General features: G+C 39.2%; 1 protein-coding gene across 5 annotated transcripts in view; it reads right to left on the bottom strand.

The window, feature by feature from the left end:
* Positions 1–15,004, bottom strand: part of CASK (calcium/calmodulin dependent serine protein kinase) — a 372,464-nt gene that overhangs the window by 50,700 nt on the left and 306,760 nt on the right. For all 5 annotated transcript variants that reach the window (XM_087829368.1, XM_087829364.1, XM_087829366.1 and 2 more), the window contains exon 14: positions 8,564–8,752. In XM_087829368.1, the coding sequence (XP_087685494.1) occupies positions 8,564–8,752 (189 nt within the window). The remainder of the gene's footprint in view (positions 1–8,563; positions 8,753–15,004) is intronic.

The following is a 15,004-nucleotide window of genomic DNA, read 5'->3' as shown; positions in this document are numbered from 1 at the left end:
CTGTGAAAAGCAGCCAGGTTTCTGTCTGCCAGGGAGAGATGGCTGGAACTGCAGGCACCCTCTTAAAGGGCCAATGCATGAAGTTTCATGTGCAGCCACTCACCTTGGGCTCCAGCAGAGGGAGGGCAGAGTAGACTGGAGGTGTGTGAGGAGAATCTAGGGTTGTGGGCTCTGGAGACAGAGCTCAGAGGGCACTCCTCTGGATTCCTGTGCTGAGTCATTCTCCCATACTGCAGAGGACATCTTTCTCAAGTAGAAGTTTAACTTCCAAGCAGCTTTTGCCTAAGGGGGAAACAACTGCCCCACCCTGCTGGAAAACCTCTTACTCTACCCTGTGGAGTTTCTACAGCCTGAGGCTCATTAAGAGAATCAGATTAACCAGACTACAGGCAGAGATGGACCTCAGAGTGCTTTGATTCTTTGCCTGATCTGCTTCTGGACCTGGGCCTTGGAAAAGCAGACTTTGGTGTGCATATTGGTCCTGTCCAACTGCACCCAGCCTCAGCAGAGGAGACCTCAAGCCATGGGTTGTTGATAGCTCAAAAAGGGTACTAGAGGTCAGTCACAAACAGCATCTGACATTGGCCAGCACCAGGGACCTTCCAAAAGGACTGAGAGTCCTAGCAGGCCTACCTAATACATAGAAAACCGCCCCAAAAGGTAGACAAGATGGAGAGACCAAAAAACAAGCCACAAATGAAAGAACAAGAGAAGTCTCCAGAAAAAGAGTTAAAGGAAATAGAGATAAGTAATCTATCAGATATAGAGTTCAGAATACTGATTGTAAGGATGCTCAAGACCATGAAGAAAGACATGGAAACTATGAAGGAAATGAAGAATGACATAGCAGAAATAAAGAATACATTGGAAGGAATAAACAGCAGATTAGAGGAAGCTAAGGATTGGATCAGTGAATTAGAAGACAGGGTAGAAAAAAATCACTCAATCAGAGACCCAGAAAGAAAAAAACAATTAAAAAACAGGAGGACAGTCTAAGGGAGCTGTGGGACAACATGAAATGTAACAATATTCACATTATAGGAGTGCCAGAGGAGGTCGGAAATAACGGAAGAAAGCTTCCCTAACCTGGTCAAGGAAAAAGTCTCACAAGTTCAGGAGGCACAGAGAGTCCCAAGCAAGAAGAATCCAAAGAGGGCCGTGACCAGACACATTATAATTAAAATGACAAGAATCAAGACAAAGAGAGAATCTTAAAGGAAGCTAGAGAAAAGCAATCTGTTACCTACAAAGGAGCCCCCATAAGGCTGTCAGCTGACTTCTCATCAGAAACTCTACAGGCCAGAATGGAATGGCATGAAGTATTCAAGGTAATGCAAAACAAGGATCTGGAACCAAGACTACTCTATCCAGCAAGATTATCATTTAAGATAGGTGGTGACAAGAAAAGGCTAAAGGAGCTTATCAGCACACAACCAGCATTACAGGAAATGTTAAAGGAACTGCTGTAATTAGAAATAGAAATAGAGAGAATGAGGAACATAGGCATAAAGAAATAAAATGGCAGTAGATAAGTATCTTTCAATAATAGCCTTAAATGTAAATGGATTAAACGCCTCAATGCAACGATACAGGGTGGCTGAATGGATAAAAATACATGACCCAAATATATGCTGTCTACAAGAGACCCACCTCAGAACAAAAGACTCACACAGGATGAGAGTGAAGGGATGGAAAAATATTTTCTATGCAAATGGAAATGAAAAGGAAAAAAGCTGGGGTAGCAATACTCATACTGGAAAAAACAGACTTCAAAACGAAGACCATGAGAGACAAGAAAGGTCATTACATAATACTAAGGGGATCAATTCAACAAGAGTATATAATCCTGATAAAAATGTATGTACCCAATATAGGAGCACCTAAATTTATTTAAAAAAAATTCTAGAGGACTTTAAGGGAGAAATAGACAGCAATACAATCATACCAGGGGACTTTAACACCTCACTGACTTCAATGGACAGGTCTTCCAGACAAAAACTCAACCAGGAAACTGTGAACCTAAATGACACACTAGATCAGATGGATTTAACTGAGATTTACAGAACATTCCATCCCAAAGCTGCAGAATATACATTCTTCTCAAGTGCACATGGGACATTCTCAAAGATAGACAGCATGTTAGGACACAAAACAAGTCTCTACAAGTTCAAGAAGATTGAAATCATACCAAGCAGCTTCTCAGACCACAATGGCATGAAATTGGAAATCAACCACAATAAAAACACTAAAAAACATTCAAACACATGGAGACTAAATAGGATGTTTTAAACAATGAATGGGTTACCAAAGAGATCAAGAAAGAAGTCAAAAGCTTCAGGGAAACAGATGAAAATGAACACACAACAACTCCAAATCTATGGGCACAATGAAAGGAGTCCTGAGAGAGAAGTTCATAGCACTACAAGCCTACCTCAAAAAACAAGAAAAACTTCTAATGGACTCTCTAATCCTACAACTTAAAAACTTAGAAAGAAAACCATAAGAAAAGCCCAGAGTAAGTAGATGGAAGAAAATAATAAAGATCAGAGCAGAAATAAATGACATAGACACTAAAAAACACAATACAAAAGATCAATGAAACCAAGAGCTGGTTCTTTGGAAAGACATTCAAGACTGATGAACCTTTAGCCAGACTCATCAAGAAACAAAGAGAGCCCTAGCTGGTTTGGCTCAGTGGATAGAGCATCAGCCTGCAGACTGAAGGGTCCCAGGTTCGATTTCAGCCAAGGTCATATACCTTGGTTCCAGGCTGGATCCCTGGCCTTGGTTGGGAGGCAACCAATCGATGTGTCTCTCTCACATCAGTGTTCCTCTCTCTCTGAAAAAGCAATGAAAAAAATATCCTCAGATGAGGATTTAAAAAAAAGAAACAAAAGAAAAAGAAACAAAGAGAGTGTACCCAAATACAAAATCAGAAATGAAAGAGGTGAAATAACAACTGACCCAACAGAAATAAAAAGGATTGTAAGAAAATACTATGAATAACTATATGCCACCAAGCTGGACAACCTGGATGAAATGGAGAAATTCCTAGAAAAATACAACCTTCCAAAACTCAATCAGGAAGTGTCAGAAAACCTGAATAGGCCGATAACTGCTGATGAAGTTGAAGCAGTAATCGAAGGGCGCCCAGGACACAAAAGTCCTGGCCCAGATGGCTTCACAGGGGAGTTTTACCAAACATAAAGACAGTACAAAGAAAGAGAATTACAGGCCAATATCCCTGATGAACACAGAGGCTAAAATCCTCAAAAAAATATTAGCAAATCGGATCCAGCAATATATTAAAAAGATCATACACCATGACCAAGTGGGAGTGATTCCAGGGATGCAAGGCGGGTACAATATTCACAAATCAATAAACATGATACATCACATAAATTGAAAGTCAAAAATCACACGATCATATCAATAGATGCAGAAAAAGCATATGACAAAATCCAACACCCATTTTTGAGAAAAACTCAGCAAAGTGGGAATAGAGGGATCATACCTCAACATAACAAAGGTCATACATGACAAACCTACAGCCAACATCATACTCAATGGGCAAAAACTAAAACAATTTCCCCTAAGAACAGGAACAAGACAGGGGTGTCCACTTTGACCACTCTTATTCAACATACTACTGGAAGTCCTAGCCACAGTGATCAGACAAGAAGAAAACATAAAAGGAATCCAAATTGGAAAAAAGGAAACAAAACTGTCATTATTTGCCAATGACATGATATCGGACATAGAAAAGCCTAGACTCCACCAAAAAACTACTAGATTTAATAAACGAATTCAGCAAGGTAGCAGGATACAAAATTAACACCCAGAAATCGATGGCATTTTATACACCAATAATGAACTCTCAGAAAGAGAAACTAAAAAGACAATCCCATTTACCATTGCAACTAAAAAGTTAAGATATCTAGGAATAAACTTAACCAAGGATGTAAATGACCTGTACTCGGAAAACTATAGGACACTGAAAAAAGAAATAGAGGAACATATAAACAAATGGAAAAATATACGATGTTAATGGATTGGAAGAATTAACATCATTAAAATGTCCATACTACCCAAAGCAATCTATAAATTCAATGCAATCTCTATTAAAATACCAAGAGCATATTTCACAGATCTAGAACAAACACTTTGAAAATTTATATGGAAACAAAAAACACCCCAAATAGCCACAGCAATCTTGAGAAAGATGAACAAAGTTGGAGGGATCACAATACTAGATATCAAGTTATACTTCAAAACTACTGTCATCAAGACAGCCTGGTACTGGCACAAGAACAGACATATAGATCAGTGGAACAGAACAGAGAACCCAGAAATTGACCCATGCCATTATGCTCAATTAATATTTGACAAAGGAGGCAAGAACATACAATGGAGTAAAGACAGTCTCTTCAATAAATGATGTTGGGAAAATTGGACAGGTACATGCAAAAAAATGAAACTAGATCACCAACTTCCACCATACACAAAAGTAAACTCAAAATGGATAAAAGACTTAAATATAAGACATGAAACCATAAAAATCCTAGAGGAAAACAGTCAGCAAAACCTCAGACATCTCTTGTAGCAATATGTTTGCTGATACATCTCCCAGGGCAAGGGAAACAAAGGAGAAAAACAAATGGGACTGCATCAAAATAAAAAGCTTCTGCACAGCAGAAGAAACCATCAACAAAATGAAAAGGGAGCCCACTGTATGGGAGAACATGTTTGCCAATGATACATCTGACAAAGGGTTAAAATCCAAAATATATATAGAACTCTCATACAACTTAACAAAAGGAAAACAATCCAATTAAAAAATGGGCAAAGGACCTAAATAGACACTTCTCCAAAGAGGACATAGAGATGGCCAAGAGACATATGAAAAAATGCTCAATGTCACTAATCATAACAGAGATGCAAATTAAAACCACAATGAGGTGTCACTTCACACCTGTCAGAATGGCTCCATCAACAAGTCAACGAAGGACAAGTGCTGGGGAGGGTGTGGAGAAAAGAGAACCCTACTACATTGCTGGTGGGACTGCAGACTGGGGCAGCCACTGGGGAAAGCAGTATGGAATTTCCTCAAAAAATTAAAAATTGACGTGCCATGTGACCCACTGATCCCCCTTCTGGGAATGTATCCCAAGAAACCCGAAACACCAATAACAAAGAACTCATGCACCCCTATGTTCATAGCAGCACAATTTACAATAGCTAAGATCTGGAAACAGCCCAAGTGCCAATCGGTTGATGAGTGGATAAAAAAGCTGTGGCACATTTACAGCATGGAATACTATGCAGCTATAAAAAGAAGGATCGTTTATCCTTTGGGACAGCATGGAGGGAACCAGAGAGAATAATGCTAAGTGAAATAAGCCAGTCAGAGAAAGATAAGTACCACATGATCTCGCTTATATATGGAATGTAATAAACAAACTAAACTGATGAACAAAGTGGATCCAGAGGCATAGAAGCATGGAACAGGCTGAGGGATCTCAGAGGGAAGGTGAGGAGGGGGGAGTGGGTGAGGAGAGATTAATCAAAGAACTTATATGTTTATAAGCATAACCCATCGACACAGACATTGGTCTGGGGAAGGCCTGAAGTTGGGGTGGATGCGGGGTGGAGGGGATCAATGGGGGTAAAAAGAGGACATCTGTAATATTTTCAACATGAATAAAAAAAGACAGCTAAGCAAGCAAATGAAGCTGTATTAAATTTAATAGAGAACTATAGTACTTTCCATAAAATAATTCCCATTTTTATGGCAACCGGTCAACAAGAGAATAAATACATATACTTTCACTAGGATCATAGAAGACAGAAGAGAGAATGGCTTCTCTAAGGAGACTTTTAGGGGGGATTCAAGGCCATTTTATACTTTCCGAAAAAAGTAACCTGAGAATGCAGTTTCATACTTTTACTCAGTCTGTTTCTATGTCGTCAGCCTTCATATAAAAGACCAAGCAACTGTCACCTGGCTGCTTTAGAACATGATGATCACAAGACACTCTGGGCGACCTTCTTGTGGTTAATTTCATCTTCCTGTCTCCTTTGCTTGGCTCATCACCCCTTCTTCCTGCCTCTCTGACACAGCCTTCTCTCCTCTACAGCTCTGTCATCACTGTTCTTGGTAAACAAACTGTGCTAAACTGCATATCTGCTTGTTCAGTGTAGGCATCCCTGTGGAAAATGACCTCTGGAAAGGGTCAGTGTCTTATTTGCCACTATGCCAGGGGCATCTAATATACTTATCTGCACATAGTAGGCACTTAACAAATATTTTCTAAATGAGTGAATAGATATATAAATGAATGAATGGAATATTAGACTTTCAGAGGTGGGTGGGATCTTGGGGATCAGTTAGTCAAGTATGCTTTTGGCAATATTTGCAAAGCAAACATATGAGCAAACTGAGGCCCACTGACATGAAATGATTTGTCCAAGGTCCCCCAAAGCTGCTACTGCTCATACTCTTAAGTCAAAGAGTTGCTTGGAGAGCACCAGAAGGGGTGAGGTAATTCACATGTCCTTTGCCTGCTGCAAGTGCTGGGATAATATAGTAAAACTGGCAAAGAATAGTAAATGAGAATTACAAGCTGAAGTGTCTACAGTTGAGGGCTCTCTGGAAATTGCAGTCATAAAATCACTGCTCTGTAACTCTTTCTTTAATTTGTAGAGCTACCGGGTAGCTTTCTTAAGAAGATAATTTGTTTTTCTCTATATATCCCAATATCCCTTTTTTGTGCTCTGAAGAAAAGATACGAATGCATTAAATTTAAAGTTTTCCCCTGCAGATATGATTCCTCCCCCAAACTTGGAACTTTCCCAATATTCCATCTCAGTAAGGTAGCATCATTGTCTATCCAGATGTGAAAACCTAAAGTTTAGGGTCATCCTCAACACTTGCTTCTCCCTTCCCTCATCTCCATTGTGAATCCATTATTGAGGTCTATTCATTTGACTCTTTTGTTAGATCTTTTTACTTCTCTCCATTTGATATCCATCCTTCTAGTTCACAGCTCCATGATCTCTCCCCTGTATTAGTATAATAATAGCCTCTTAACTGGCCTCTTCATACCCTATCTTTTTTTTTTTTTTTTTTAATATATCTTTATTGATTTCAGAAAGAGGAAAGGAGAGGGAGAGAGAGAGAGAGAAACATCAATGACGAGAGAGTGATTGACCAGCTGCCTAGCCCGCAACCCGGGCATGTGCCCTGACTGGGACTCGAACCCCGATCGCCTGGATCCTAGGTCGATGCTCAACCGCTGTGCCACGCCCGGCCGGGCTCCATACCCTATTTTGTCCTCCTCTAATCCATTTTCCAGAATGATGATTTCTCAAATGAAAATCTGCTTTTATCACCATGCTTAAAACTCTTCAATAGTTTCCTAATGTTTTAAAGATAAAGAGCAGAATCCTTAACATGTCTTTCAACACTTGTGTGCTCCGGTTCCTGCCACTCACCTTGTTTTCTTTCTTTTTTTTTAAAAATATGTTTTTATTGATTTCAGAGAGAGGAAGGGGGAGGGAGAGAGAGAGATAGAAACATCAATGATGAGAGAGTCATTGATCGGCTGCCTCCTGAACGCCCCCACTGGGGGTCAAGCCCACAACCCAGGGAATGTGCCCTCACGGAGAATCGAACTGCGACCTCCTGGATCCTAGGTTGATGTTCAACCACTGAGCCATGCTGGCTGGGCTCACTTTGTTTTCTATAGTCCAGTTGTGGTTTCTTCTTTCCATTTTGAAACTATGCTAAGAGCCTTTTTACTTCCAGGTTTCTGCACATGCTACTTGGTTTGCCTGGATGTTCCCTACTCTGCCCTATCCACCCTGGGTCCCACTTTCGTTCGGTCAACACCAAGGAACCTTTCTTTGATCTTCCTAATCCATGTCAATTCTATGAGAATGAGGTAGGGGTCAGCATCGATTCCATTTCAATGCTATTTCTAAGCATTGCGAAAATTAATTCATATTAAATAAGTAGATGTGAATGGAATTCCTTCCATGGGTAGAATTCTTTGGAAGTAACTGCATAGTCCATTTTATTTTAGCAACATTATTCAATTCTTTGAATGCATTCCAAATTAGTCTTCTTAATTAGAAGATCTGGAAACCACGAGACTTATTTAAAAGGATGTTTTTTAACAATGTTATTAGACATTCACTTTTTCAACACCAATGGCAAGATTTCAAATTGTCCCTTTTTTTGCTGCCCAGAGGTTTTCACACTCTGGAGTCATGTATCAGGTATGCTTTTTCATTTTGTTTTGTTTTGTTTTTGTAAAGTTGAAGAGCAACTGTGAAAGAAGAGGTGGAAAGGAGAACCAACCTGCCTTAGGCATAATGTCAGCACAATTCTAGGCAGCAGTGGGGGGCCTGTGGTGAAATGAGGATCTGGAAACTGATTTTTTTTTAACACTATCCATGCCCTACTTCTCTCTCCATCTCCTGGTAATATAGGTTGAAGTTAGGCGCTCTAACTCATGCTGGCATTTTATGAGAGTACAGAAAACCTCCTTTTCTTACTTACCATTGGTTCATCTGTGTTCTTTTGGAACTGAACCAGCCGAACTCTGGTCACGTTCTCCATATCCATGTCTCCGTTGGCGCTCTCTGGAGAATCACCATTTAAGTAGGGAGAGGTGGGAGGAGGTGTGACTCTCAATGCTTCATCACTGTAAACTTCATGTGCCACTACGTCATGAGTCTGAAGTAAGGCCTAGTATTTTATGAAGGAAGTAAAATATTAATAATAGTACTATTCCAGCAGAGATCTATAAACATACCTAAAATTACTTTTTGCCTCTCAAAGGTATATCTCATCTGCAGAGAACTCAAAACACATTACACCTAGGTACAACTATACCCTGATTTCTTTATGACAAATAATCATGATAGAATAAAAAAGAATGAATGCATGAATGAATGAGTAAATCAATGAATGCATGTGTTTGTTGATTACCTGGGTTAGACGTGTTGTCTGATGTTATAAGAAAGTACCAACTAACTTGCTCAAATAAAGGCTGACATAATGCAATTTCAAATAATTTAGCAGAAAGACTCATCTGTAAATAGAGGTGGCAAATTTGTTCCAGGGCTTAAAATGGAAATAAATTAAACAAGAAACAGTGCGCCCAGCTGGGTGTGGCTCAGCAGTCGAGCATTGACCGAGGATCCAGAAGATCGAGGTTCAATTCCTGGTCAGGGCACGTGACCGGGGTTGTGGGCTTGAACCCCAGTCGGGGGCGTGCAGGAGGCAGCTGACCAGTAATGACTTTCTCATCATTGATGTTTCTCTCTCTCTCTTCCCTCTCCCTTCCTCTCTCTGAAATCAATAAAGATACATTAAAAAAAACAAAAAAAAACAGTGTAATAATTGGTGTGCTGAGAAAATCTTTCATTGATAGTATTAACAATAACTCTGTTACATAACCCAAAGGATGAAGATAATTTATAATATATGACTTAGCAAAAGAAATGAAAACACACACAAGTGAACCTGAAAAAAAAGTAGTTTTCTAAAATATCACATATGACACAGAGCTTAAAATCTAAACCTACCTAATATTTTTATTCATTTCTATTTTTTTGGAGCACTTGACTAAATGAAAAATAAGTTGACAATTATCATTATGACTTCCTTTTGCAAAGCCTTTTAACAAAGAAAAAGTGATTTCTTTGTATTGATATCTGCATATGTCATCTTGGTGGAACTGGATAACAAATACCCCTTATTTCCCTAAAAAAGGATATTCTTTCATGTACTATGCTTTTGGTACCATCATAAAAAAGTTTTTAATAAGCATGAATATTTGAACATTTCTACTTCAAAGAGATTTTACAGCCGACTATCAGTATGTTTGGAGCTTTACACAGATTATGTTTTCTTGTGTGCTAACTATAAATTCAGTTCTGCCTTAATCTGTGATCTGTGTGGTAATGAAATATCTGGAGATAATAAAATGCAATCAGAACTGCTTTGAAAGTATAACCCTTAGCATCTCCAATTAAGTTATTTAATTAAAAGGCTTATCAAAGTTGTGACTTGGCTATTTTAATTTTAAAGGCATGCATACAAGGCAAAAATAAAGTAACAGTGCAATACAGTTATAAAGAAGATGGTGTTGATTTGTCATCAATACAGCATGTGCTTGGAGTGATACATGCATTTGGGTTTCTAAAGGAAATGGCAGATATTTCCAAGATTTCAGAGGGCTGGTCTAAACGGGGGTCTGGGTGAGGGGCATGAAAGGGGCACTAAGCAGTGCACAGCTTGAGAGCAGGGCTCCACCATGGCCCTGGGCATCCTGGCTCCACTGCCTTACTACACCCTGCACTGGTACCCAGAGCCCAAGGGTGGAGGTTGTGCTACGTGGGTAAATGCCTATTTTTCGGGTTTAATTGTGGCCACTTAAGAGACTAAGACTTAGTGCAGAAAGCAAAAATCAATAATGGACAAACTGAAAATGTCATCTGCTAAAATTAGGTTAATTGTGTCAGTTATAGATGTGTCTCCCATAATCAGTGAATTTTCAAAAAGATGTATGGCTGGAGGATATAGAGTCAGGCAAACAGAGAACAAAGCTTTTATGAAGTTATAATGCCAGTTACATGGGTTGGAGAAAGTGTTTATGCTATGTTTTGCAAATGATTTCTATTTATCCTTTTAAATATATAAGCAAACACTTGTATTTTAATGTATTACTTATAAGGAATCACTAGGGTTTCCCAAATAACACCCAAATTGAACTTTAAAAGAAAAGTGTTCAAATTATGTCCCCAAATGATGTTATATTTGATGTTAACCACAATTTGCCACTGTAAAAGACTGCTACCACAAAATCAAACTTAACCTGAAGTGCCAATGTGTCTGCAAACAGAAAACAAGACACCACTTACTGATTGTTTAGAAAGAAAAGGGCATTAGCCCTAGCCAGTTTGGCTCAGTGGTTAGAGCACAGCCCACGGACTGAAGTGTCCTGGGTTCGATTCCAGCCAAGTGCACGGTACGTACCTCAGTTGCAGGTTTGACCCCCGGCCCCGGTGGGGGTGCATGCAGAAGGCAACCAATCTATGTGTCTCTCTCACATCAATGTTTGCCTCTCTGTCTCTCCCCCTCCCTTCCACTCTCTCTAAAAAGTCAATGGGAAAAATATCCTTGGGTGAGGATTAACAAAACAAAACAAAACAGAACAAAACAAAACAAAACGCCATTAAAAAGAGTATGCCAACATCGCTAATCATCAGAGAGATGCAAATTGAAACCACAATGAGGTATCACTTCACACCTGTCAGAATGGCTCCATCAACAAGTCAACAAACAACACATGCTGGCGAGGGTGTGGAGAAAGGGGACCCTGGTGCACTGCTGGGGGGAATGCAGACTGGGGCAGCCACTATGGAAAGCAGTATGGAGGCTCCTCAAAAGATTAGAAACGGAGCTGCCATTTGACCCAGTGATTCCACTCCTAGGAATGTACCCTAAGAATCCTGAAACATTCATCAGAAAGATTATATGCACCCCGATGTTCATAGCAGCACAGTTTACAATAGCCAAGATCTGTAAAGAGCCCAAGTGCCCATCAGTAGATGAGTGGATAAAAAAGCTGTGGGACATTTACACCACGGAATACTACGCAGCTGTAAAGAGGAAGGGCCTTTTAGCCTTTGGCACAGCATGGAGGGAACTAGACGGTATTATTCTAAGTGAAATAAGCCAGCCAGAGAAAGACAAGTACCACATGATCTCGCTTATATGTGGAATGTAATAAACAAAATAAACTGATGAACAAAGTGGATCCAGAGACATAGAAGCACAGAACAGACTGAGGGATCTCAGAGGGAAGGCGAGGAGGGGGGAGTGGGTGAGGAGAGATTAATCAAAGACCTTATATGCTTATAAGCATAACCCATGGACACTGACATTGGTCTGGGGAAAGCCTGGGGGTGGGATGGATGTGGGGTGGAGGGGATCGATGGGGGTAAAAAGGGGACACCTGTAATATTCTCAACAATAAAGATAAAGAAACATTAAAAAAAAAAAAAGAGGAAACTCAAAGTTGGAATATTTTTCTTCAAAAAAAAAAAAAAAGGGATGATTGAGCAATTGGTATTAAGTTAAAATAGCTGTTATTTTTAATTACATAAAAAGAATCATGTAATAGGAAAGAAACATTTTCACTTTTTGTACTGTAATAAGGATATGAACGAGGCAACAACTTCAGAGGAGAGTGAAAAAATCTGACTACTTTAAAATGAATAGAAAAAATATGAATTTCAGGTTAAAAAAGTAGTTCCTCTGGCATCTTAATTACAAATCATAAAATTTACCACTTAACGAAATTTTCATGACAATCTAACGTGATTTTAACCTTTTTGTTTTTTGGGAAAGTATGATACAAATTTGGTGTTAAAATCTTCTGTTCTAGATCTGATTTCTTAATAAAAAAAATTAAAGCATTAACTTCTATTAATATTTGTCTTTATCCCTGTTGTTTTATATTTTACAATTGCAATAAGCAAAGGACCTGTTCTCTTTTAAAAGTTTTATTTTTAGAGAGAGACAGAGGCAGGTGGAGGGGGAGAGAAACATTGATTTGTTGTTCCACTGACTTATGCATTCATTGGTTGCTTCTAGTATGTGCCCTGACCAGGGACCGAACCTGCAACCTTGGTGTATCGGGACAATGCTCTAACCGACTGAGCTACCCAGCCAGGGCCAGGATCTGTTCTTTTTAAAAAATCAGTGTTTCAAATGGAATAACTGAAAAAGGTATTAGAGTGATAATATATATATATTTTTATCATGACCTTTAGATTATAGGCTTTAAAAAATTTAAATCTATACTTATTTACTCCTCCTTTAATTACTCTGCATTTTTAAGTGTCAGGTAATTCAATGTTAAAGCCTCATGTTTTTCATGTCAGAAAACAAAGAAAAAGCCAGATAATTGAACAAGTAAGTGTGAAATGATAAATGTACTAAGAATAACTCCCAAACCTTGGTATAATAACAACATATTACAAGCATTGAGATATTTCCCTTTAGTTATTAATATTTCTTTAAAAATACTAAGATTCTGAACCCATGATTTTAAAATGTTTATAAGATAGAAAGTTTCTGCACTTAAAAGTTTATTTAACATAGTATATATAGCTCAGAATAATATTTCCCACATGGGGCATTATCCAAACATGCTTACTTGGGAATGACCAATGAGCTCAAGTTAAGTTTATAGGAAAACTGATCCTCATAACAAGTCAGCCCGCTTTTAAGAGCATGGGCTTTGGAGTCAGTAAGATCTGGGTTTTGGACCTCAGGGAGGCCACTGACTAGGTAGACGACCTCAAGCAAGCCTCTTCCCCTTTCCAGGGCTGTTTCCTCTGGGAACTATAAAAGGGTTGAGTCACACCACCTCTCATCCCCACCGCCAGCAAGTCCTGTTGTATTCAACCATCTCTGATGCCGAATCTCAATCTGTCCGTTATTCTACCATCTCCATCCTTCTCCAAGTCTCTACCACCTCTCACAACGGCCTCTTCATTGGTCTCCTTCTTTTAACTTTTATCTTTACCCCCTAAAGCGCAGATCTGGTAATATTTTCCTGCTTGCAATCACTCAGGCCATCCTACTGCGATCAGGAGAAAATCCAGACTCCTTACCCTGGCCGGGAAGGCCCTATCTTCTAGCTCTTCTTGGACCACTCGCTCCCTTTTTTACTGTGTCCCAGCCACATTGGGCCTTCCTTCTGTATTCTGCCCTACAAAGCTCCTTCCTGCCCATGGGCCTTTGTATTCGCTCTTCCCCAGGTTTGCGAGTTCAGAGGGTTGGTTCTTTCATATAACGAGTCTCGGCTCATGTGTTAACGCCTCAGAAGGGCTATCCCCTGACTATCTAAAGTAGCTCCCATTTTACTATCATCTCTGCTCTATTATCCTTTCCTTTCCTCAAAGTTATTATCATGGTAAGAAATTACCTTGTTAGTTTACTTGCTCACCAATCTACTGTCATCCCACCCCCATTAGAATGGAAGTTCCATGAGGGCAGGGACCTTGTTTGTCCCAATCACCACTATCCTTAGTGCCTAGCATGGTGCCTGGCACATAGTAGGCAATTACATATTTGATGAATGAATGAAAATATCTTTTAAGTATCTATCTAGATATTCAGAAATTAAAAGAATTATTTATTATTTCTGAAAATGTTTACTAATAGCAATGCATGTATTAACTTCTCTGACTTCAGAAAAGCAAAAAAATCAGGGCTCTGAAGGTAGGTAAGTTGTGAGACACAGAGGTATCAGAGCATTGATGGTTTTGAAAAAACCTCAACCTTAAAAAAAGGCTCTTATTTGGGTATATATTAATTTCTTTATTTAGCTTACATCAAATCTGAAAGATCTAGGGTTCTCAAATGGTCATATATCATTCTCTGACTTGAACTGAAGTTACTTAGCAATTTATAGAAAGACATGTCTGTCCAAAATGTACAGGTTTCTAGCTATGGAAAATACACTGCACAGAACAGCTGAGGTGAGGCTAACCTATCTGCAAATGGGCAAGTTCCTAATCTATTCAGTGTTTTACTGAGAACATACTATGTACCCTACACATGATAAGACACTATGGGATAACTAATTATGTTCATTAGCTACCATTTATTAGGCATCAAGCATATGTCAGGCACTGTGCTAAGCATGGTAGACATATCGTCTACTTAATTTTTTATTTAATTTTTACTCCAACTTCATGAGGTTGGCTCAGAGAGTCAGAGTTCACAGAGCTAGGGGTGGCAACCCCAGGTCCATCTGAATCCACAGCTTTAACCGCTTTTACACTTTATAAGACATGGTGGCTAAAGGGGAATTCATTATAATCTGGGGGAAATGGCCTACACATGAAACATGTGAATATTTCAGGGAACATGAGAATATTAAGCACGGGTAATTAACTCCTGATTGACCAAACTTGA

This window comes from Miniopterus natalensis, chromosome X, assembly GCF_054644295.1.
Source record: "Miniopterus natalensis isolate mMinNat1 chromosome X, mMinNat1.hap1, whole genome shotgun sequence".
In the NCBI taxonomy this organism is placed as follows: domain Eukaryota; kingdom Metazoa; phylum Chordata; class Mammalia; order Chiroptera; family Miniopteridae; genus Miniopterus; species Miniopterus natalensis.
Note: the sequence above shows the minus strand (reverse complement) of the source record. Positions and strands in the feature narration are given on the sequence as shown.